Below are 22,082 nucleotides of genomic sequence, written 5' to 3' on the forward strand. Positions count from 1 at the left end.
GTCTCCATGGTGATTTTCTCCCAGATGCTCAGACTCATTTCCGGAAATTGCGCCTCTTTCATTGGCTGGCGGGCGGAAGCGCATCTGCGCATGCGCTCCAGACTCCGCGCCGGGCTGGAGCTGCCGGAAGCCGTGGTAGTTGTCTAGGGTTGCCGGAGGCTGGCTTTGCCGGTAGCCCGACTGGGCTCTCTGCTGCGCGGACGATGTCGGTGTTTCACGACGAAGTGGAGATCGAAGACTTCGAGTACGAGGAGGAAACGGAGACATATTCCTACCCCTGTCCCTGTGGGGATAACTTCATCATCACCAAGGTAACGTCTCTACTCGAGGGCCTGAATACGAATTCTGCGAATCCCCCGGCGATGAGGGTGTGTCTGTATGTTCGTGTGTCCTTGGACCCTGGGCCTCGGCTACTTATTTCTTATATGAGGGCATCGTTCTGGCCGAGAATGTAATTCTGAGGTTTATACACTTCCAAGAGCCAGTGAAGGATGACCCGAAGTTTGGGGCTTTACGGGACTAGAGTCAGAATGTCCTCTTCCACGTGAGCTATTCCGGAAACCCCCGGGACAGTTCGGGGCTTTTGCTAACCGAAGGAAGACGGGGTTTGAGAGCCAGGCCTGGAGACAGGAAGCCCTGGGTTCAAATTTGGATTCAGACACTTCCTAGCTGGGTTATCCTCACTTAACCCCATTGTCTAGCCCTTACCTGTCTTACCTTATCTGTCTTAGACTTGAAACTAGGACAGAAGGTAAGAGTTAAAAAAAATCAACTATGTATTAGTTATTTAGCAAGTTGTACCAATACTTCCTTACTGTCTGTTTATTCAGAATTCTACCCTCCCATTTGTATTTTTCAAATGTTTCATGGATAATGCTTTTTTTTTTACGTCAATCACTAGTCATTTCTCTTCATTTTTATTCTCCTTATATACGTATGTTCCTATCACTTTGTCTCTAATCCAGTCAATTTGGCTTCTTTTTTCCCCCTTTGCCTTTTATCTTAGAATCAATAGAGTTCTAAGACGGAAAAGATTAGGTAATGAGGGTTAAGTTACTTGCCCAGGGCCACAAAGGAAGTGTCTGAGTACAGATTTGAACCCAGGACTCCCCACAGTGTTGGCTCTCTTTCCACTGTGCTACCTAGCTGGCCCATGTTTAAGTCTTTGAAAGGTATTTTCCTTTAGGTATTGTAGTCATTTTAGAGATTGTTGGCTCCATTCATGTAATTTCACCTCAGTTCATCTAGTTCTTAGCAGGTTTCAGGTTTCTCTGAATCTATATCCCTTTGGTTGGTTTTTACATGCCAATAAGTAAGTCATTTTAATCCTCAACAGCAAGGTTAGGGGCTGGAGTAAATAATGGAGAAACAAAGAAAGTGAAAAACACAGTCTCTACCCTAAAGGAGCTCACATTCTTAAGGGGGTGACAATAAACAAATAACTATGTATACAGGTAGCTAGATGTGAGGGTGAATAAAGTGCTGGCTTGAAGTCAAGAAGACCTAAGTTCAGGGGCAGTGAGGTGGCTCAGTGAATAGAGAGCCAGATCCTGAGTTCAAATGTGACTGTGTGACCCTGGTCAAGTCTCTAAACCTCATTCACCTAGCCCCTCTCAGTGGGCAGGCTGCCGAGTCTTGTCCCCTGTGTCCCGTTCCCCACCCCCACTCCCAAGTTTAATACTAGAAAGGCAGAGGGACTCTGGTGGAGCTGCTCCCCTCCGAGACCTGTTCACCATGCCACATTTTTTCACATCATCTGCCCAGCAGCCCAATGGGAGTGCTTCCTCCTCCCATATGTGGAGTAAGGGGGAGGCAGGGGGCCCAGCACTGGGTCTGGGGGGATGAGGTGGGGTCAGGGCCCAGCACTCCATCTCTAAAAGGTTCGCCCATCACTCAGTTTATTGGACAATTCTGAAGGCTCTTTCTCCTACAGTGTTGGTTATTAACATTGTGTCTCCTGGTTTGATTGTAGCCTTTGCAAAAGTTACAGTTTCTTTTTTCCTCTCCTAAACTGGGATAAGAAGAGTAGACCCAGTGCCAAGATTGGCCATGAGGAAGCTATAAACCTTTTCAATCCAATAAGTACTTACTACATTCAAAGCACCCTGCTAGGAACTGGGACACAAAGACCAAAAACAAACAAACAAAAAATTACTATAAGAGGACTAAGAAAAGTGTCCCATAGCAAATGGCACACTAGATGAACTTAAAGGAAGGAACCAAAAGGCAGAGGGGAAGAGGGAGTTCGTTTCTAGTCATGGAAGACAACTGCTTGTGCAGAGGCAAGAAGCTAGCTGCTAGATTGAATGCCAGAACAGAACTCATTATTCTTCTAAATCCTCCCCCTCCTGTCGTTCCTGTTACCATGGACGGCAGCAGTATATCCTCCCTGTCCTTCAGGCTTCCAAGCTTGGAGTCATCCTGGACTCTTCACCATCTCTCACCTTCTCTTCCCAATCTGTCACTAAGGCCTGTCAATTTCACCGTTGCAACATCTCTCAAATTCACCCGGGCCCCCCACTTTTCTCCAGACATTGCCCTGCTTGGGTACAGTTTCCATCACCTCACATCTGGATTATTGCAATAGCCTACTGGGAGGTCTCTCCACCTCAAGTCTCTCCCCACTCCAATCCTCTCTTCAGCCACTGAAGTGACTTTCCTAAAGCTCAAGTCCAGTGATGGTGTTGAAAGCCTTAACCTCCTTTGCATTCTTTTTTTTTTTAATCATTATTTTTGTCTTGGTATCAATTCTACAAAAAAAAGAGTTGCAAGTTGCAATGATGGTGAACCTATGGCATGAAGAGTGCTCTCTGTGGGCACTTGGCTGCCCCCCCCCCCCAGTTCATTACTAGAAAGGCAAGGGGAATTGAGCAGAGCTACTCTCTTCTCTCTCTCCACTGTACCTGATGACATTTTTTCACATCATCTGCCTCCCTACCCAGCAGCCCCATGGGAGCACTTCCTCCCTTCTGTGGGATAAAGGGGGAGCACTGCATGTGGTCTCTTGGGGGAGGGACAGCACTCCCATCTCTAAAAGATTTGCCATCACTGACCTAGCTCTTCTCTTCAGCCCTTGAACTGATACTTAGTATTTGTTCTAAGACAAAAGGTAAATGTTTAAAAAACAGACATAATAACCAAAGACTTAAATTCAAATCCTAACCCAGTAATTTGTATGCAGTGTGATCCCTTGACTTCTAAGTCTCCTTTTTCTCATCTGTAAAATTGATAGAAGTACCTTCTTTACAGAGTTCTTGTAAAGGATCAAATGAGATAAAATTTGTAAAGCACTTTTTTCAAACTTAAATTGCTATACTGGGAGGTAATCTCCCAGGGAAGTTACTAGTAGTAGGGGATGAAGAATCAGGAAAGGCATTAGGAAGGATTTGGTCTGAGTCTTAAAGGAAGCCAGGAATTAGAGGGGAGGAAGAAAGAAAATATTTTGCAATGGGAGACAGCCCATCCAAAGGTATTAAGATAGCTTGTAGAATGTGGTGTGTCATGGGCAAGGAACAAATAGTCTAATAATGGATTGTAGATTTTGTGGGGGAGAGTAGATGTAAGAAGGTGGAAAAGATAGGAAGGGGCCAGGTTTTTTAGGCCTTTAGATGCTATAAAAGGATTATTTTCTATTTTGTCCTGGAGGTTTAATCCACTTTAGTTTATTGAAAATATGTATATGTGTGTTGTGGAATGATATAGGCAAACCTACACCAAAGAAAAAATTTCTTTGGCAGCTGAATAGTGGAAAGATTGGAGTGGAAAGAAAGTTGAGACAGAAAGATCAATTAGTAGGTTTTTGAGATGGTCTGGTCCAGAAGCAAAGCCCTGAACAATGGTGATGGCTATGAGAATGGGAGAAGAGATCATATGCAAGAATTTTGTGAAGGTAGAAACAATAAAATTTGTAGCAGCAGGTTAGATATGTGGGGAAGATTGTGGTGCCCTCAACAGTAATAAAGAAATTTAGAAGAGGGGAGGATTTGGGAGAAAAGATGAGTTCTTTTTTTGATATATTAAGTTTGAGATGCCTATTGGACATCTACTTTAAGATGTCTAACTCCTATTTAGTGTTGTAAGACAGGAACTGGGGAGAGAGACCTGAGCTGGATCCATGGAATCATCTTCATAGAGATGATAAATTGATGGAATTACCAAGTAAAAGTAGGGAAAAAGAAAGGCCCTGGACTAAGATGTGAGTGAATACTCATGGTTAGTGATTATGACCTGGATGAAGATCTAGCAAAGGAGACTGAGAAGAGACAGGAGGAGAATCAGGAGAGAGCAATGTCAAGAGAAAGAGAAAAAAAGAGTAGTCAGAGGCCACAGAGATTTCAAGAAGGATTAGGACCAACAGAGGCCAAGCAATTAAGAGATAATTGGTAGCTTTGGAGAGGCAATTTTGGTTGCATGATAAGGTTGGGAGGCAGATTGCAATTTAGTAGAGTGTGGCAGGAGAAGGCATTAGAGACCCCATATATAATTTTTTTCTGGAGATGGGGAGAAGAGGTACACAGAACAATAGCTAGGCAAGAATGGTGAGATCAAGTTTAAGGATGATGGGGATGAGTGAGATGTGGAAATATATAGGCACCAGAGAAGGAGCCAGTAGATAGGGAGAGATTGGATAGAAGAGGGAGAGTGGGAATGATAGTGGGGGCAGTCTTCTGAAAAAAAAAAAAAAAGACAGGGGGCAATGGTGATAGGAGTGTATATAGAGGTGATGGCTTTGACAAGAAGAAGGCCTGTCTCTTCATCTGAGACTGGAATAGTGAGGGAAAGATGCCTGAGTTAGATGTCTACAGTTTTTTCTCTCGATAATCAGAGGAAAAGTTATGGGAAGAGTTGCCTTGAGAGCCACAGAAAAGGTTTGGAATAGTTGCTGTGGAGAGCTGGATTATGCATACATTATCAAGGAGTAGAATTGTTGCAATGAGGAGCCATATAAGATGAAGTATGTAAATTGTACTTGATCCAGGCAGCTTGTTTGCATGATTTCCTCCCATGCTCTGTTCAGGGGCATGTGAATAGGCATGAGGAGATAGAGGGAATAATCTAACCTTGGGGCTTGGCAAAGCATAATCAATGGGTCATTGATACTAGGAAATACTAGGAAAATGGGACAAGGGATTTGAGACTAGAGAACAATGTAAAGTTATTTCATCAAGGATTTGAGATTGGGAAAAGAAGAGCAAATCTGCAGTGTGAGGGTGGTAGGCTGGAACAGAGGTAGGGGAAAAGGAGGACCAAGAACTAGATTAGACTTTGTAAGATAATAGAAAGAAGAAGCAATAAAAGATTATGGGCAGATGAAAGAATTTCAGAGTTTGTGAGTATGTAAATGGAACATTAGGTGACAGCTAGACCAAGGGTATACACATCTCTGGATATAACTAGGATGGAGAGGAGCACAGGCCTTGGGAATTAAGTAGATTTGAGGGACAGGAAGTTAGGACAATAATATTCCATTATTCTCGGATGCCATGATTTGTTAAGCCATTCCCCAATTGATGAGTACCCACTTTTTAGTTCTTTGCTACAACAAAACATGTCTGTTGAAATATTTTTGAGCACATGGGTTCTTTTCTTCTGTGTAGCAATGATCATGCTGTGTTAAAGGTAATTTATAGTATTATGGTATTATTCAGAATTGTTTTCCACAAAACTTGGATCAAATTATAGTTTTACCAACAGTTCATTAGAATGCCTGCCCTCTCAGCTTCCTTGTTCCCAATTTGCTTATAATATGACATTTTATATCTAGATTATATCTATCCAATTAGAGCTTATTGTGATATATGGTATGAGATGGTAGTCTGAATCTAATTTGTGAAAGACAGAGTACTTCCCAGTTTCCCTAGTAGTTTAACAGGGAATATTTAGTCCAGTAAATAGATGGTAGCCTTGGATTTTTTGGATACTGTGCTACTATGATCATTTACTTCTGAATCTTATGGACCTCCCTGTTCACTAAACACTGTATTTTCTGGCCAATACCAAATAGTTTTGCTGATTTCTGCTTTGTTGTATGGTTTGAGATCCAATCCTGTTAGCCCTACTATTTTACATTGAGGTTCTTAATTACTCCTGATACATTTTCTTTCTAGCTCTATAAAGTAACCCCCTGCTGAATATGTAAATTAATTTAAGCAGTATTATTTTTATTATAGTGGCAGTGCATAGCCATGAGTAATCCACATCTATGATTTCTGTCTACATCACCATAAAGAGAATTTGTTAGATCTCATGGTATAATTCCTAATTGTCTTGTTGCTGGATGCCCAAATATTTTATACATTTTGAGGTTGTTTTGTATGGAATTTCTCTTTCTTTTCTTTCTGCACTTTAGTAATGTATAGAAAGTCTGATGATTTGTGCTAATGTATAGAAAGTCTGATGATTTGTGCAGATTGATTTTCTATATCCTGATACTTTGCTGAGAATATCTTTTCAATTTTTAGTTGAGTCTCAATCACATCATAGGCAAAAAAGATTATTTGATTTCTTTGGGAGTACTTCCTAGATCTAGAGTTGAAAGGGACCTCCAGGGCATCAGCTCCAAATCCTCTGTTTTACAGATTAGGTACCTCAAAACAGCCATGGAATATCTAGAGACCATATTCCAGTGATGGCAAACCATTTAGAGACAGACTGGAGTGCTGGGCCCTGCCCCCACCCTCCAGACCAAGTGCTGTGCCTGCCCTTACCCCCATAGGGGAGGGAGAAAGAGCTCCCATTGGGCTGCTGGGCAGAGGGGTGGGGGAAGTGAGGAATGTCTTAACAAGTGTAGAGAGGGGGAGAGGAGTGGCCCAAGCACTCCTCCCCACCCCCCCAGCTCTGTTGCCTGTGAACCTCCCACCTTACCTCTTGTGCGTTTCTATTGGCCTCTGGACAGAGGAATGGGAAATGTTGAAAAAAAATGTCATCAGGCATGGTGGAGAGAGGGAGGGGAGCAGCTCCACTGCCTTTCTAGTAATGAATCTTGGGGAGGGTGGCAGAGTGCTCCGTGTGCCATCTTTGGCACCTGTGCCATAGGTTCGCCATCATTGCCATATTCAGTCTTTTAACCCCCTTGTAGTCACCTAGCTGCCACTGTTATTTGACTTCTAAGAAGGATGTCAAAGAATTATGGATAGGTTGGCCTGTCTTACTTTAGCTCTGATGTTCCTGGAAATAACTTCTGGGATTTCTTCATTTTATATATATAATAGTGATTCTTGGTTTTAAATAAATACTATTTACCACGTTGAGGAAAGGTCCTTTATTTTCTTATATTGATTTTAACAGAAATAAATCATGTATTTTGACGTGTTTTTTCTGATTCAGTTGATGTTATGTTGTGATTTTTATTATTGGCACCATCTTATGTTTATACTTTTGTAATATTGAACAGCATCTTTAAAAAAAAAACTTTGTTATATGAGACTGCTTTCAAGGGTTAGGAGAGGAGGGATACCAAGGAAAACTGACGATGTAAAAAGAAAAGATGTTAACTTTTTTTTTAAGTGATGCCTAAGAGATCCTGTGGATAAAGAAAGGAAGTGGAACCACCCTTCTAGCTGGACTTCTCAAGGTTTTTAACCAGAAAAGGGAGGAGAAATAAGGGACAATAACTAATGTAGATGGCTGATCAAGGGATGGGTTTTTTTTTTTGTTGTTGTTGTTTTGAGGATGAGAGGAGACATAGGTGTGTGTGTGTGTGTGTGTGTGTGTGTGTGTGTGTGTAGGCAGTTAGGGAAACAGTCAGTGGATAGGGAGAGATTAAAAATAAATGAGAATGAGCAGCTAGGTAGTACCGTGGATGGAGCACCAGACTTAAGAGTTGGAAAGGATCTGGGTTCAAATATGGCTTCAGACACTTCCTAGCCATGTCAGTTACCTTGGGTAAGTCACTTAACCACAATTGCCTCGCTGTTCTTCTGTCTTAGAATTGTTACTAAGACAGAAGATAAGGACTTAAAAAGAAAGAAAAGAAATGAGAAAGATGGAATGATAGAGAAAGGGAGAAAAGGGCAATCTTATGGAGAGGACAGTGGGATTGTTTGTGCATTGGTCTTGGCAGGGAAAGGGGCCACTTCATCATGTAAAACAGACAAAGGTGGAGATTGTGGCAAAAGGCATCTGGGTGATGAGAAATGAGGAGGGGAGAAGAAAGAGCTCTCATCCAGTGGCCTCTATTTTTTCCCTAAAATTCGAGAAGTGGGTCTCAGCTGCCAGGGTGGGAGCATTAGGTGCCATGGGAGGTTTGAGGAGATTGGAAGAGGTTTGGGAAAAGTGCTATGGAGGGTGGGTAGGAAAGTATAAAAGGATACCTAGCCAAGGGATAATAAATTTGCTGTGGGCCTAGTTAGCCCTGTTTGATGATCTTTTTCAGCTTCCTTCAGCACCCTGAGGAAGGGAACAGAAGCAGGGTTTGGTGGAAGTGATCCAAGGCCCAGATTTGGCAGGGCAAGATCAGCAATGTGGCCATGGCCCAAGGGCTTCGAGAAAAGAGGAAGATAGAGTGAAACTAGTTCAACAAGGAGTCATGTGGGTAAGGAAGGCTGAGTATAGTTAAGTGTTAGAGAGAACTAAGGTGTCCAGAAATTGGAGGTCATGGTGATATTGATGAAGAACAGTTTGGAGTTGAAAGGGAGAGGTGGATTGTGATCTTGGTAAGGGGGAATTTCAGAGTTTATGGATATGAACTTTTAATGCATTTGACCCTCTTTTTGTGGCTGTGGTGAAGTGGAGGAGAAGGAGGTCATGTGAAATAAGCAAGTCAAGGAACTGTGGGTTAAATGTTCTAGGAGGGAGTAGTGGTGTGTGTGTGTGTGTGTGTGTGTGTGTGTGTGTGTGTGTGTGTGTGTAAATATGCTCTAGTAGGAAGACAGGAGGTGAGTAGGAGAGAAAGACTGGGAGCCAGCCACTGAACTTATTGAGGAAAGCCAGAGGGTAGCCTGGAGGACTGTAGACAACAGCTTACTGGAATATTAATTATGAGTGGTAAATAGGAATTTAGCTGAATCTCTGTGGGGGAGGGAAGATAGAGACACAGCAGAATAGAATGCCCTTTCTCATTTTAAATTTCTATTTGCTGTTCTGTGAGTGGGCATTTCCTTTTCGTTTATCAATTTCCTTGGTGGCTAAGAGGTGCTGTGGATAAAGCTAGTGTCAGGAAAACCCAAGATCAAATTCTGCCATTGGCATTTACAGACCTCATTTTGTCCCAGTTTTCTTTTCTGTAAAATGTGTATAGATAGCACCAATCTCCCAGGATTGTTGTGAAGATCAAATGAGATAATATTTGTAAAGTGCTTTGAAAACCTTAAAGTACTGTATAAATGCTAGCTATTATTGGCACACTATTGAGCAAAATAGTTTCCAGTTTTCTTCTCTGTTGTGAACTCTCTCATTTGTTATATTGACAGTTTGGTTTTCCTCTCTTTTTGGGGAACTATTTAGCCAATAGCATTTTTAATTAGTGTTTCAGAAGAACCACTGAGCTAACATTCTTATATTATATGCTATATTCCCCCAGGTACCTCTACTCATCCCCATCTTTAAAGACAACATTTAAAACCAAGTATGAATTAAAGACAAAAACTATAAAATTAAACAATAAAAATAATTCCTGATGCCAGTTTAGGACTTGCTCTTTTGCTGACCCTCCTTTCACTGGGACCAGTTAAATTTCTACCTCTTACTGCAGAGACTGAGGCAAGGCCTCTTAGAGCCAGAGCAGGAGAAAGAAAGAAAAGACTAGATTCCATCCAGCCCATTTAAATTTACTGTCACATGGCTCTCCAAATGAGTATGTTGTAACCTTCTGTCTGTTCTCAGAATGGAAAAGAGGATGCCCTCATAAGACTTAGACATCAAGCCAGTATATCCTGGTCAAAGGGGACCCTTTACAATTGATTATAGGTAGTAGGGTGCTGTATTACTATAGATCTCCAAATAAGGGTCTAGAATGAGCAAAATGATGAAATGACTTACACAGATTGAGGTAGCAGCTTTTCGTTTTTTGTGCAGATAGGAAACATTCTGTCTTTGGCATGGACTCTCCTTTGGGGAGAGTTTTAGAATAGTGATTAGTGGGGAGCACCTGCTTCTAGATCTATAATCTGGGATAGTATTAACTTGAAGGTATGAGAGAAAGGCTTTTGGGTGAAAAAATCAGTTTGTTTATTAGGCTAGCAATAACCAATAAATCAATTGGCTATCAGTCACCAAAGACAAGGAAGTCCCCTGGTGCAGATCCATAAATAGACAATTTTGGGAACTTGTTTTTCAGTTCCTCCCTTAGATATCTTGGGACATCTCTAATTGGTGAATAGCCAGTGAGAAGGTGGACCATCAAAACTCTTTGACCCCTCTCCGATCCCTAGGGGATAGTTGTTAGTCACAGATTGATCTTCTGTTCCTCAACTTTTGGGGGAAAGAAATTGAGTCCTTCCTAGTCAAAATTGACCTCTGTAGTAGTTCATAATGAGAAACTGAAGGATTTGATTGTGCCATAGGCAGGTGCATATAGCATGAATGGGTTCTGTTTACTGAAATAGGTAAAACCTTATCTTCAAGCTCTTCCATCTGCAGAAGATTTTCCAGGGCAGGGCATTCCTTGAAGTCCTTAGGAAGGAAGGAATGAACACAAAGGTCAAGGAAATGATTTGAACTTTTAATTTAGAAATAAATAGAATAAAAATAAATTGAGGGCAGCTAGATGGCTCAGTAGATTGAAAGCCAGGTCTAGAGATGGGAGGTCCTAGGTTAAATATAGCTTCAGAAGATTGGCCAATATGACAGTAAAAGAAAATAAATGTTGAAGGAGATGTGGCAAAATTGAGATACTAATGCATTGCTGGCGGAGTTCTGAATTGATCCAACCATTCTGGAAGGCAGTTTGGAATTATACCTAAAGGGCTTTAAAGGAATGCATGTCCTTTGATCCAGCAATACCACTATTTGGTTTGTACCCCCAAAGAGATAATTAAAAAGGATTGTACAAAAAATATTCATAGCCGCACTCTTTGTGGTGGCAAAAAAATTGGGAAACGAGAGGGTATCCCTCAATTGAGGAATGGCTGAACAAATTATGGTATATGATGGTGATGGACTACTATTGTGCTATGAGGAATAATGAACTGCTTGATTTCTATGTGAATTGGAAAGACCGCCATAAACTGATGCAGAGTGAAATGAGTAGAACCAAGAGAATATTGTACACAGAAACTGAAACATTATGGAATGATCAAATGTAGTAGACTTTGTTACTAAAAGCAATGCAGTAATCCAGGATAACCATGAGAGACTTATGAGGAAGAATGCTATCCACATCAAGAATAAGAACTGTGGGACTAGAAATGCAGAAGAAAAGCATATGATTTATCACTTGTTTATATGGCTATATGATTTAGGGTTTTGGATTTAAAGGATTATTCTATTACAAAAATGAATAATATAGAAGTAGGTTTTGAGTGATAACACATGTATAATCTTGTGAGATTGCTTGTTACCTGGGGGAGGGGTAGGAAGAGGGGAAGGAGAGAAAATGAATCCTGTAACCATGGAAAAATATTTTTAAAAAACCAAACACAAATATGACTTCAGACACTTTCTAGCTGTGTGACCCTGGGTCAAGTCACTTGACAACCATTGCCTAGTCCTTACCACTCTTCTACCTTGGAACCAATACTTAGTAATAATTCCAAGACAGAAGTTGAGGGTTTTAATGAAAAGAAATATAAAAATCCTCTCAAAGATTAGAGTATGGCAGTAGAATGTCCTCTGATTTACTCAAGAAGATATGAAATATTTGGGCCCTGATTGATGGCCACTTATCTGTAAAGTTATTGGGTTAAAAGGGAGAGACCATCTGAGCTGGATTTGGGGTAAAAGCAAAAAGCAAGGAAGACTTAACACTTAGAGGGTATCATCTGCTAGTTATCTGAAAAGTATCAGAACAGCTTTGAGTATTCTTTCATCTAAGGAAGTAGAAGCCTCATAGAGGTGTTTATGGGTTAGTCCCTTTGGGACTAATTGTAAAATCCCAATTTATGGTAGAGAGAGTAAACTTCTAATACACAAAGAACCAAACAAGGCTCTATTAACACGGATAAATAAATGAATATATATGTATATATAGTAACAAACTATTGATTTATTTATGCACCTCTGAGTGAGAACACTTGAAGCTATCGAATCCTAAAAAGGAATAAAACCCTCCCCCATAAAAAGATGTCCCCCAATTCAGTAAAATGTAGAATAGAATGTCTTACACCAGTGGAATGGAGGAGGCATGATTAGATAGCAGTTTTTTAAAAGATCTTGAGAGTTTCAGAGGATTACTAGCTCAATATGAATCAGCATGAATAAGAATATGACAAGCCCCTCCCCCCCATCCTAAATTGATCAGAAAAGCCTCCTGGCATACAGTTGGTGCTTAAAATAGTTATTGACTGATTGCCTGTCAGTGTAGAAAGGCTAGGCAGGGTTCTTCAGCTTTTTTGTATCTTAGTCCCTGTGGCAGTGTCTGGTGAAGCCAATGGATCTTCTCTCAGAATGACTTTAATGTATAAAGTAAATACATGGAATTTCAAAGGGAGCCAATTATAATGAAATTCAATTTAAGAAAAAAGTTCTTGAATTTCAGGTAAAGAATCGCAGGACTAGAGCGTCTACGTGGAAACGGAGGGGTTAAAGGACCAGCCCAGGCCCGGAGTGGGTGCGGGCATTTTGGCAGAGATGAAGGCTGGGGGAAAGACCTGGGGCAGCCTGGACCTGGGTGCTGATGCTGATGCTGATGCTGATGTCTGAGCCAGAATGGTGCTGATGCACACCGAGCCTTCTCCCGCCCGGCGGCTGCCATGGCAACCGCCCTGGCGGCGGCGGCTCGGCGGCCGAAAGGCATGCGCAGAAGCACTCTCCGGGGCTGCTCCGGCAGGCTGGGGAAGCTTTGACGCAGTGCGGAGGTGGGCGGTTTGGCGCCAGGCTGCTGGGCTGCTGCTCCACGGTACAGAGCTCTACTCTACGCGGGAGTAGGGAAGTTACTATTATTTGTTTTGTCATAGGAAGATTTGGAGAACGGGGAAGAGGTGGCCACCTGCCCCAGCTGCTCGCTAGTAATCAAGGTGATCTATGACCGAGTAAGTGTTTCTCCCTGGGGGGCTGAAGGGCTTGGGGGAGGGAAAAAGCCCCTTTTTTGCGCTCACTGCAAGCTCCCTCCCTGTTCTGCCAACTTGGGCTCTGTCCTGGTGTTCGTAGTAAAAGCTGGGGCGCTCCAAAGGTGGGCACACTTGGCTAGGGTAGGAGTGGGGAAGAGGAGAGAGCCTGATCTCCCTCCTGGTCAGTCCTCAGATGGGAAGAGCCCAGAGACAGGGCGGCTCTCTCAGCCTGTGAACAGGACTGTCCACAATCCATCCTTTCTCTCAGGAGAAAACAGAATTCAGTGGCATTCCCTAGCCTGTTTGCTACCTGAGCCCAGTCCTAGATGAACTACTTTTTCATCAATAATGATTACACACTCACGATTGATGGGAAAACGCATAGGTGGTAAAGGTAATTTATTTATCTGTCAGCATAAAATACGAAGCAGCCACAGCTGTTGTCAACAGTTAGCAAAAATTAATTATTTTCATTTTCTTTTCCTGCCTTTCAAAATTTGCTAGTTTCTGGCAGAAAAAAATAGTTTTGTCGTGTAAATTAATCCTTATCATTTAAAATATTATTAGGAAAGAGGGAGAGGGAAAAAGCCTGGGGGCTAGGGTTGGAAGCAAAATGGATAACTACAAATTGCAGAATCAGAATGTGATGTTGAGATTCCGCCATAACTAGCCCAACAACATAGACTAGATTGACGTACTGCAATATTGAACTAATGAGGCTTTACTATAAATAAAATTACATTTAAGCCATTTAAAACTAAAATGGAAGAAATTTTGGGGGTAGTTGAATACATGTTTCAGTTCTGTAGGTATTTTAGATGGTTATCCATAATTTACAGCTCTCATTGTAAGTAATTAAGGGAACCTGTTAAATTCATTTCAACAAACATAAGTCTCCTATGTGCCAAGCTAGACATTAATGATAAAAAGACAAAAACCCAAGTCTCTGTGCTCAGGGAGCTTACATTCTATTGCATGACGTGTGCATATATCTAAGGAATGGTGATTTAGAAATAAAGATGCAGGTATATAGTTTTTATTGATGTTTTTAATAAATGAGGGACCTTTTAAAATTAAATATGCATTGAACTGGAGGCTTCTCGAAATGGATTTGAATTTTAATGGGTGTTACAAAGTGGTTAATGAATAGGAAGCATTTTTAAAAACCTAAGTAGATAGTATTAAAAAATTTACTTTTGATAATAGTATTGTACAAGAAGTGGTTTAAATACTTACTGGTTAATGCTATTGTCTCTTTTTCTTAGGATCAATTTATGTGTGGAGAAACAATCTCTGTACCTCCGACCAGCAAAGAGTTAGTTAAATGCTGAAGAAAGCTTTGAAAACCTAATTTATACCAAATAACCAAAGGATGTGCCCAGGTGGATATTAAACAGGAAACTGAGAACATCTGAATAACAAGAGGGTTGTTTTTTGTTTTTGTTTTTTTTTGATTGCTGGCAGTGTATTGCAAAGCATAGCTTCTTTACATCAATAACCACGTTAATCTTAAAAATTAAGAACTGAATTGACAGAGGGGAACAAACATAGATTTTTTTATAATTGAACTTGTCTTAATTTCAGTAAAAATTTTTCGTTTCCCCAAATTCCAAAGAAGAATAATTTCACATCAGCAAATGATCTTATAGTTTAATTGTTTATCTGATAAAACCTGTTAACTTTGATATTTGATCATTCCCAAGTATCATCTACCTCTGTAATCAGTAGTAGGCACTGATGCTCATTTAATTGACTACAACAGTAAAAGCCTTGTCAGTAGCTGAATTGTAATAGTGTGAGGTGTGTGCACTATCATCTTGTTTTCTGTCATATCCTAACTTCATAAAGTCAAAGAATGGATATGAAGAGGAAAATCAGTGACCTCTATCCTCAGAGGATAAAAGTCTTCTGTGTCTTGGATACTAGAAACAAGACTCAGTGTGAAATTGCAAGAGACCTTGGAATTCTCATGTCATGTTTTCTCAAAACTAAGAGGAGCATAAAAAGGCAAGCTTTAGGACTTGATGATAAGAATAAAGGGGTGGTCAAAGGGAAAAAAATGAAAGGTGCAAATCCTGTTGAGTCAGGAAGTGAACCAGTTGATTGTTCCAGACCAGAGCCAATGGTGTCCCTCTGTCTGATCATTTTCTAAAAGTAAAAAGCCAGTGAAATTACCCCAAGGAAGGTGGCTTTGTGTCTTTTGGTACCATTACAATATTGTGTCCACTGCATGTAAAAAGGTGAAGCATCTCCATTAACCATACCCATTGCTGAAGATCATCTTTAAATGTGAGAGAGGCCCATTCTGGATGTCAGCACTAGTAAGGACACATTAAAGGCAGGTGCCATTTATGTGGTTTACCACCAAGTCAGATCCTAGTAGCCCTAAAAGAGGAAGCCTGCTGTGAAGGGGGGATAAAAAGGCATGTGGACAGTCTTTGCTGCAGTGATGATAGTAGTGAGAAATAGAGCCATTTGTGGAGAAATTGGAAAATCCACAGTGGCTCCTGAAAGGCGTGAATCATCTTCCCTGTGAATACTAAGTTAGCAAACATGCATTGATGACTAAAAAGTTATTTTGGTATTGACTTCTGCAATTAGAAAAACGGCTTGCCAGAGTAGCTATTTTGTTGCTTTTAGATGTGCTGTGCATACCCACATTTAAATTAAAACATGTGCATGATCCTTTTCTGCTTTGCCAGTCCTTCAAGTTAGATGAGGTTAATAGACCAAGGGGTGATGGACTCAAAGTTGAGTCCCTGCAGCACTTGGTTACCTGGAGTGCCAAGGAATGTAGCTATTCTAGAAATACAGAAATGGAATATTCTTGGTGCAATGAGGAAGCCCCCTGGCTACCTGAGACCCAGTCTCATACTGAAAGCAAAGCTGGCTTGTTTAATACCAATAATGGTTTGGACAAAAGGATTGTCCACGTTGATTCAGACTAGAATGAGCTACAAAGAAAAACGGATTGTCCAGTCAGTGTTGATGGTTTTATAAATACGGGCTACCTCTGCTGCTATTCTATCAACAAGAGACATCTTTAATGTGAAATTTGTTGTAGTATAAAGGAAGAAGAGAAAGAATCTGCTTGAGCCCATGCATCCTACAAGAAGAGAACCTTGGACAATATGAACAGTTACTGAATTTGTGATAAATTACAGTGCTACGAGAGACTATCTACAGCATTGGGCAGAATTACCGAGTAGGGTCTGAACATTAGGAAGAAGTCCAAGTTCAATGCTATATTTCTAACATAACCAGTTGCAGTGTCATTGTTTATAGACTTAACTCTGCTGCCTGGTGCTGGCCTGCCCGTCAGCAGGTGGGATGAGGGCTCTTTATGTGACCTGGAGAAATTGTAAAATGTGAAGTGTCCAAATGAGATGTATAAAAGCTGGTTGGGGCCTTAGTAGGATGAGGGACAGACTGAGTGTGCTGCAGTGAGGAAATTTTGTGTCCAGATTGGTGTGATAGTGTGGCAGCTCAAAGATAGCTTTACAGCTTTCCCTTTTTTTGTACAGTCAAGGATGCTCCCTCCTTCCTGATTTCCAGGATGGTTATTGGTGAGGAGGAAGACGTTGTCCATTGCCCCTTATTCTTCCCTTTGGGATCTTTGAATACTATAATTGGTCAAGAGGGATGAAGAATTTAGGATTGGAATGTCCTCCCTTTAATTCATAATCTCTAACAAAAGAGGGTAGGGTAGATTTTACCTATAATCCTAGGTACTATGTGGTTATTTGGTCTGAGGTGGATACTTATCTGCAGTGTTATAATTGGAGAGACCTTATTGGGTTTAGAGGTTAAATGAAAATAAAGTGAGAATCCAGAATGGTAAACAATACAGACTTGTATCTTTGCCTGGGAGACCTGCCTCTAAATTGCCTGGCGTTCACTAGAAGGACAACTTTGGGCAGTGAAGATCAAGGGCCCTCTGAGAAATGTGCATATAGCTTTTCCTCTTGGAATTACACCAAGGAAATCTATGCTGCCATATATTCTATAGGGGAAGGGAAAACCAATTCCTAATACATAAAGACCCTAACAAGGTAGGGTGGGAAGGAAGGCCTTAATTCTGAATACAGCTGTGTATAAATGTTTGTATGCATGTATATATTCTCTAGCAGGCAATAGCAATTAATTTGCATTCCCTGGAGGAAGGATGGTACTTGACAGTTATAACATTCTTAACATCCTTATAGACATCATGAGAAAGGTCAAAGAAACCACAGACTAAATACTGTGAAGTGAATCCCAGCAGTTACAGTATGATGGGCCCTACAATGTAGGTCTAAGAGCCTGGGGGCAGAATGGAGGCTGCAGAGTGGGAAACGGCATCTAGCGGCTGAATTATGGAAAAACTCATTGTTGTCATTGCAAAGTGGCTGTTAGGGTTCAGCCTGGTCTGAAGGTTAAGCCAGAAAGTTCAGTGATGGGAGCTTTGGAATTTATTTCACAGGCACTGTAATAATAATAACAACTCACATTTGGGTAACACTTGTAGTTTGCAAAGGACTTGCCTCACATTTTATTCACTAATATGTTTTATTCTCTTGTACCTGTGTCAATCTGAGCATCTTTGTAAAGATAAATGTAAGTAGACTTAGAAATTTTAAATCTCCAAAACAAGTTCAAAATACTCTGCCTTTTCTACCTATTTACATCCAGTATCCTAATGAGTGGGGAAGTTAAAGTCTTGGGATTGATATTTCTAAATAGAGATTTGGGGAAGCAACGTGTAGTATGTACACACCATCCAGTTTAAAGAGTCTTGGATATTGGTTCCAACTTTACTTATCAGCTATGTGACATTTAAGCAAGTCTTTGAACCATCTAAGCTTCAGATTCCTCATCTCTCAAATGAGTGGATTAGTTTGTATGGTTTTAAAATTCCTACCTGGCTTGTAATAGACCAGGATGCTGTGACTGCAAGCTTAGAATGAATGACATTAAATTGCTGAACTGAACCAAATTCAACTCAAATATTCATGTTCTCTTTCATGGTAAATTAACCTTAGTTTTTGAAAGTGGTTTGGTTTGAGAAATTAAATTTTTAAAAATTCCTTAAATTTCATGTAACAATTGTGTTTAATTGAAAAGTGCCAGATGAATCTGAGGATACGAATACCACTGCCTACAGAAGTATCCCTAGACACAGCATCAGTGTGAGACTGAGAAGTATTTTCTGTAAGATTTTTTTGACCACTATTGATTGGGGTTTTGTTATCATCCCATCTTCCATGTCCCTGCCCAGAAGAGAAGTGTTGACTGTATTTCCTGCATTGCAACTGAGCTTGGTGTTCTATGTTTTTTTTTTTAAATTAGATTATATTGGTAGTCTTATTAATAATAATAACCGGCATTTATGTAGCACTTTAAAGTTTGTGATAGGAAGTGTGGCATAATGTACCCAGAGGTGACTTCAGAGGAGACCTGGGTTCTAGTCCCACCCACCCCACCCCAATGACACTGGCTATGTGATTATGGCAAATCTTCATTGGGAAAGGGATTTTGGAGTCAGGTTTTGCTTATGCTACTTGAATTTGAATCATGACTCTTCAAATGGAATCTACTTGAGTGTCAAAAAGTTTTTTGAATGGAACGAAAGTGCTTAATGTGTCTTATGTGTTGTTTTTCTTTTTAGAGTTGAACTTTTTCGCCAACACTCAAGATAATCAGCAAATTATTTATATGTTATGTATAGTAAAACCCATGGATGACTATTTCCCTTTAATAGACTTTGTTAGGCCTTTGATCTGTCAGGTCCCCAGTATATATGGTTGGTGACACAGTGACAGTGTTTTTCACTATGACTTAACCTGTAAAGCTGTTATCATCCTCTCAACTCCAATATTATACCAAGACCATATTGTGCAATAAAAGTGTGTGTCTAAATGCAGAACAGCTTGGTGGTTTTCATTGACTTTAAAAACAAGCTTTGTTGATGGCTTTTAGAACATGCCTTTTCTTACTCCTATAGGGAGTAATCTTTTATAACAAGGAAAAAGAATGAAGCTGAAATAATCATCATGGAGACCTTGGCTGATAAAGCAAACAGTGTTTAATCTGAAGAGACTTCCACCTCTGCTGAGAAGAGTATAGAAAACAATTTGTTTTCAAGGATCGCTGTAGTTACTTAGGAATCTTTTCACTTGCATTGCTTTAAACATATGATTATTTTGGTCCTTATTTCACTACATCAGTTCCAGTGTTTCTCTGAATTCCCCCTTTCTTACTATATAATATTTCTTTGTATTTTAGCATAACCATTTTTCAGTGAATAGGCACCCATTTTACCGGGTTTTCAGAAGAGTTTTAAATCAGATGAAAGGACTTGGATTTCTCTCCCAGCACTGCCATGTGGCATGAGTCTTTGTCTCTTAAACCTCTCTGGGCTTAAATTTCCTCATCCATAAAATGAGAAGATAGAACTAATTGGCCTCTCAGATCCCTTCAGGCTTTGGATCCATGATTGTTTCATCAAACAAGTTGTTCTGGTGATAGTATGGTAGTCATCTATAATGATTTTTCTTTGGTTATAGATCCCATTGTTCTCCCTCCCCAAAACAAACCCATCTAAGACATTAGACAAGAATTTACAATTATTGTTGCCTGTCCCAAACTAAAAAAAATTGAGCCCCATGTTTTTTTAATAGAACCACTTGCTTGATGTGCATGTGCTCTCACACCTGAGGACAATCACTTAAGAAGTACCATTAAAGACCATGGATGGACAGTAATTGTACAGGGAAAAGAAACTGCAATTTGGCCTGATATGGGGTGTGGTTCCTGATTTTAGCACGCAGTTGAATTTTCCAGCTTATCTCGACTGCCAGATTTATGGCTCACACTAACGGAAAGCTTCTGCAGGTGTGAGTAATTAGAGTTTTAAAAATTTTTTTGTAACTGAAAATTCATCACTATTTCCCACAAAGTCATAATTACATATTTGACTAGGAAATAATTTTGAAAATTATTTCTTGGTAAAAGTATAAAAAAGGGACTTATAAAAGAAAATCAGTTTAAAATGCCCTGTCTATGCAAAATCTTTTAAATTTCCATTTTGCTTGCAAAATTTAAATCAATATTTGTTGAGTACCTCAGCATGGCACAGTTATTACTGTCACTAGAGAAATCATTCTTAGCAGGATACCAGCACAAAAGTAAATTCTAGGAAAGCAAATCAATTTTGTCCTGAGACCACAGAGTTTGGAAACCTCTGGTCAAGGCAGTAAGCATTTTTCTTATTCACTTGCTTTGTCCTACATTGAAAAATCAAAGCTGAACTTCTTGAATTGCAAAAATTGGGGGCTTGATTTGTTGTTATCTGAAAACAGGAGCTTTTGAAGACTTCCTCAATAGGAAATCTCTTTTTTATTTGGACCGGATGCTGGTTATCCACTGTGAACACCCTTGGTGAACATATGCCCTCTTATTCTCTGCCTTAATATGATGCTCAGGATATAGGGTAAACAAGTATAAAAAATGGAAAATAAGATGCAGTACAGGGAGGACCAACATTTAGTACTTTGCAGAGGGCCTGCTCTAACTGGAAGGACATTCCACAAATGCACTAATCTAGAGTAGTAAGAAAATACTATAAAATAAATCAGATAAGAATGTACACTTGGGTTGCTGAAATTCCTTTGGCAGCTTAGGAGTTAATGCTGTACGGATTTACTTACTAATAATTAGCTATTTCACTGAAGGTGTTTCCCTCAGGTCTCTTACTTTGAGGAGAAAGGCCTAGCAGATCAAGATAAATAACTTTGTAAGCATCTTTAATTGAAATGTATGTGTTTATTCCCTAGATAGACTTATGTAAAATCTTTTCTGGGGCTGGGCTATGGATTTTATTCCTTCATGACATTCCACTTTGTCAAAACAAAACTGGGTAGGCGCCCTTCACACAACAAACCCTCCATAAATGTTGACAGGCTGCCGAGAACCCCATAGCGTCACTCCCCACAAATTTAGGAATAGAAACAATACTGAATCTAGTAACAACTGCAGGGGAATTACCAGGGGGGGTGGACAGATGGTTAATGACTAGTTTGGAGTGTTAACAATTACCAAAATTAGATTGTCAAGCCTTCTTTATAGAAAACAAATCAGATTCATGCTTATGTAGGCAAATATCTCTACCACAAAGAAGTCACACACCATGCAAGAAAACTACCATCCGTGTTCAAAGTGTTCAGGCCAAAAGCACCAGGCTTTCTACATACTCATAATACCCATAGTTGGACCACAGCTCCCTCCTGGCCATCTGAGCTATAATCCCCTCTTCACTGTGATATCTGTGCCTTTGTCATCTCCCTGCCAACAAAATTAAGTCCTCCAAAGACAAGGACTGCAATTCCGAGGTCTTTGTCTCACCTAACATAGATGTTCTATATCCAGAACCTTCTGAACGTACACACACACACCTTACCCGTTGCCTATTCTGCCTCATTGGTATTGAAGCACAACAGTCCTGGAACAGACACTGGGGTACCTTTGAAGTGGCCACTGGGCATTGCCAAAAGATCCATAATACTAGAGGTCTCCATACTACCGAGTAGTCTTATACCTTATGAGTATTTTAAATTTTGCAATTGGAATGAAAGGAGGCAATTGAATTAGCTAGTGTTGGGTAAGCTGTCTTGGACTTCCTTTTTATTCTCTATCACCACTCCACCTGCTCTTTGAAATAGTTCCTTATTGCCTCCAGGATAAAATACAGATTGGCAGTTGAGCCCCTCTCAAATCTATCTCCAACCAACCTTTCTGGCCTAATTTCACATTATTCTCCTTCAATTACTCTTATATTCCAGACAATCTAGAGTGCTCGTCTTTCGCTTTAGTGCTATTCTAGAGGCCCTTCCCTTAGGGAGCTTACATTCTTCTAGAAGGGATGAAATAGTTCAAGAGTTTGGCAGTTCTTGGCTTGAG

At 40.3% G+C, this 22,082-nt stretch overlaps 1 protein-coding gene across 1 annotated transcript; it reads left to right on the plus strand.

Annotated features, from left to right (window-relative positions):
- The first annotated feature begins 140 nt into the window (after window positions 1-140).
- Window positions 141-19,042, plus strand: DPH3 (diphthamide biosynthesis 3). The gene is made up of 4 exons (XM_044678053.1): window positions 141-311; window positions 13,053-13,127; window positions 14,411-14,527; window positions 18,793-19,042. The coding sequence occupies exons 1-3, from the start codon at window positions 204-206 to the stop codon at window positions 14,474-14,476; spliced, it is 249 nt and encodes an 82-aa protein (XP_044533988.1). The 5' UTR covers window positions 141-203; the 3' UTR covers window positions 14,477-14,527; window positions 18,793-19,042.
- The last annotated feature ends 3,040 nt before the right edge of the window (window positions 19,043-22,082 follow it).

Source organism: Gracilinanus agilis, chromosome 5, assembly GCF_016433145.1.
Source record: "Gracilinanus agilis isolate LMUSP501 chromosome 5, AgileGrace, whole genome shotgun sequence".
Classification (NCBI taxonomy): domain Eukaryota; kingdom Metazoa; phylum Chordata; class Mammalia; order Didelphimorphia; family Didelphidae; genus Gracilinanus; species Gracilinanus agilis.

Excerpts from the sequence above, each read along its gene's own strand:
- DPH3 (XM_044678053.1), top strand. The coding sequence starts at position 204 with ATGTCGGTGTTTCACGACGAAGTGGAGATCGAAGACTTCGAGTACGAG. Across the intron at positions 312-13,052 it reads ATAACTTCATCATCACCAAG|GAAGATTTGGAGAACGGGGA; the intron begins GTAACGTCTCTA and ends GTTTTGTCATAG. Across the intron at positions 13,128-14,410 it reads TCAAGGTGATCTATGACCGA|GATCAATTTATGTGTGGAGA; the intron begins GTAAGTGTTTCT and ends TCTTTTTCTTAG.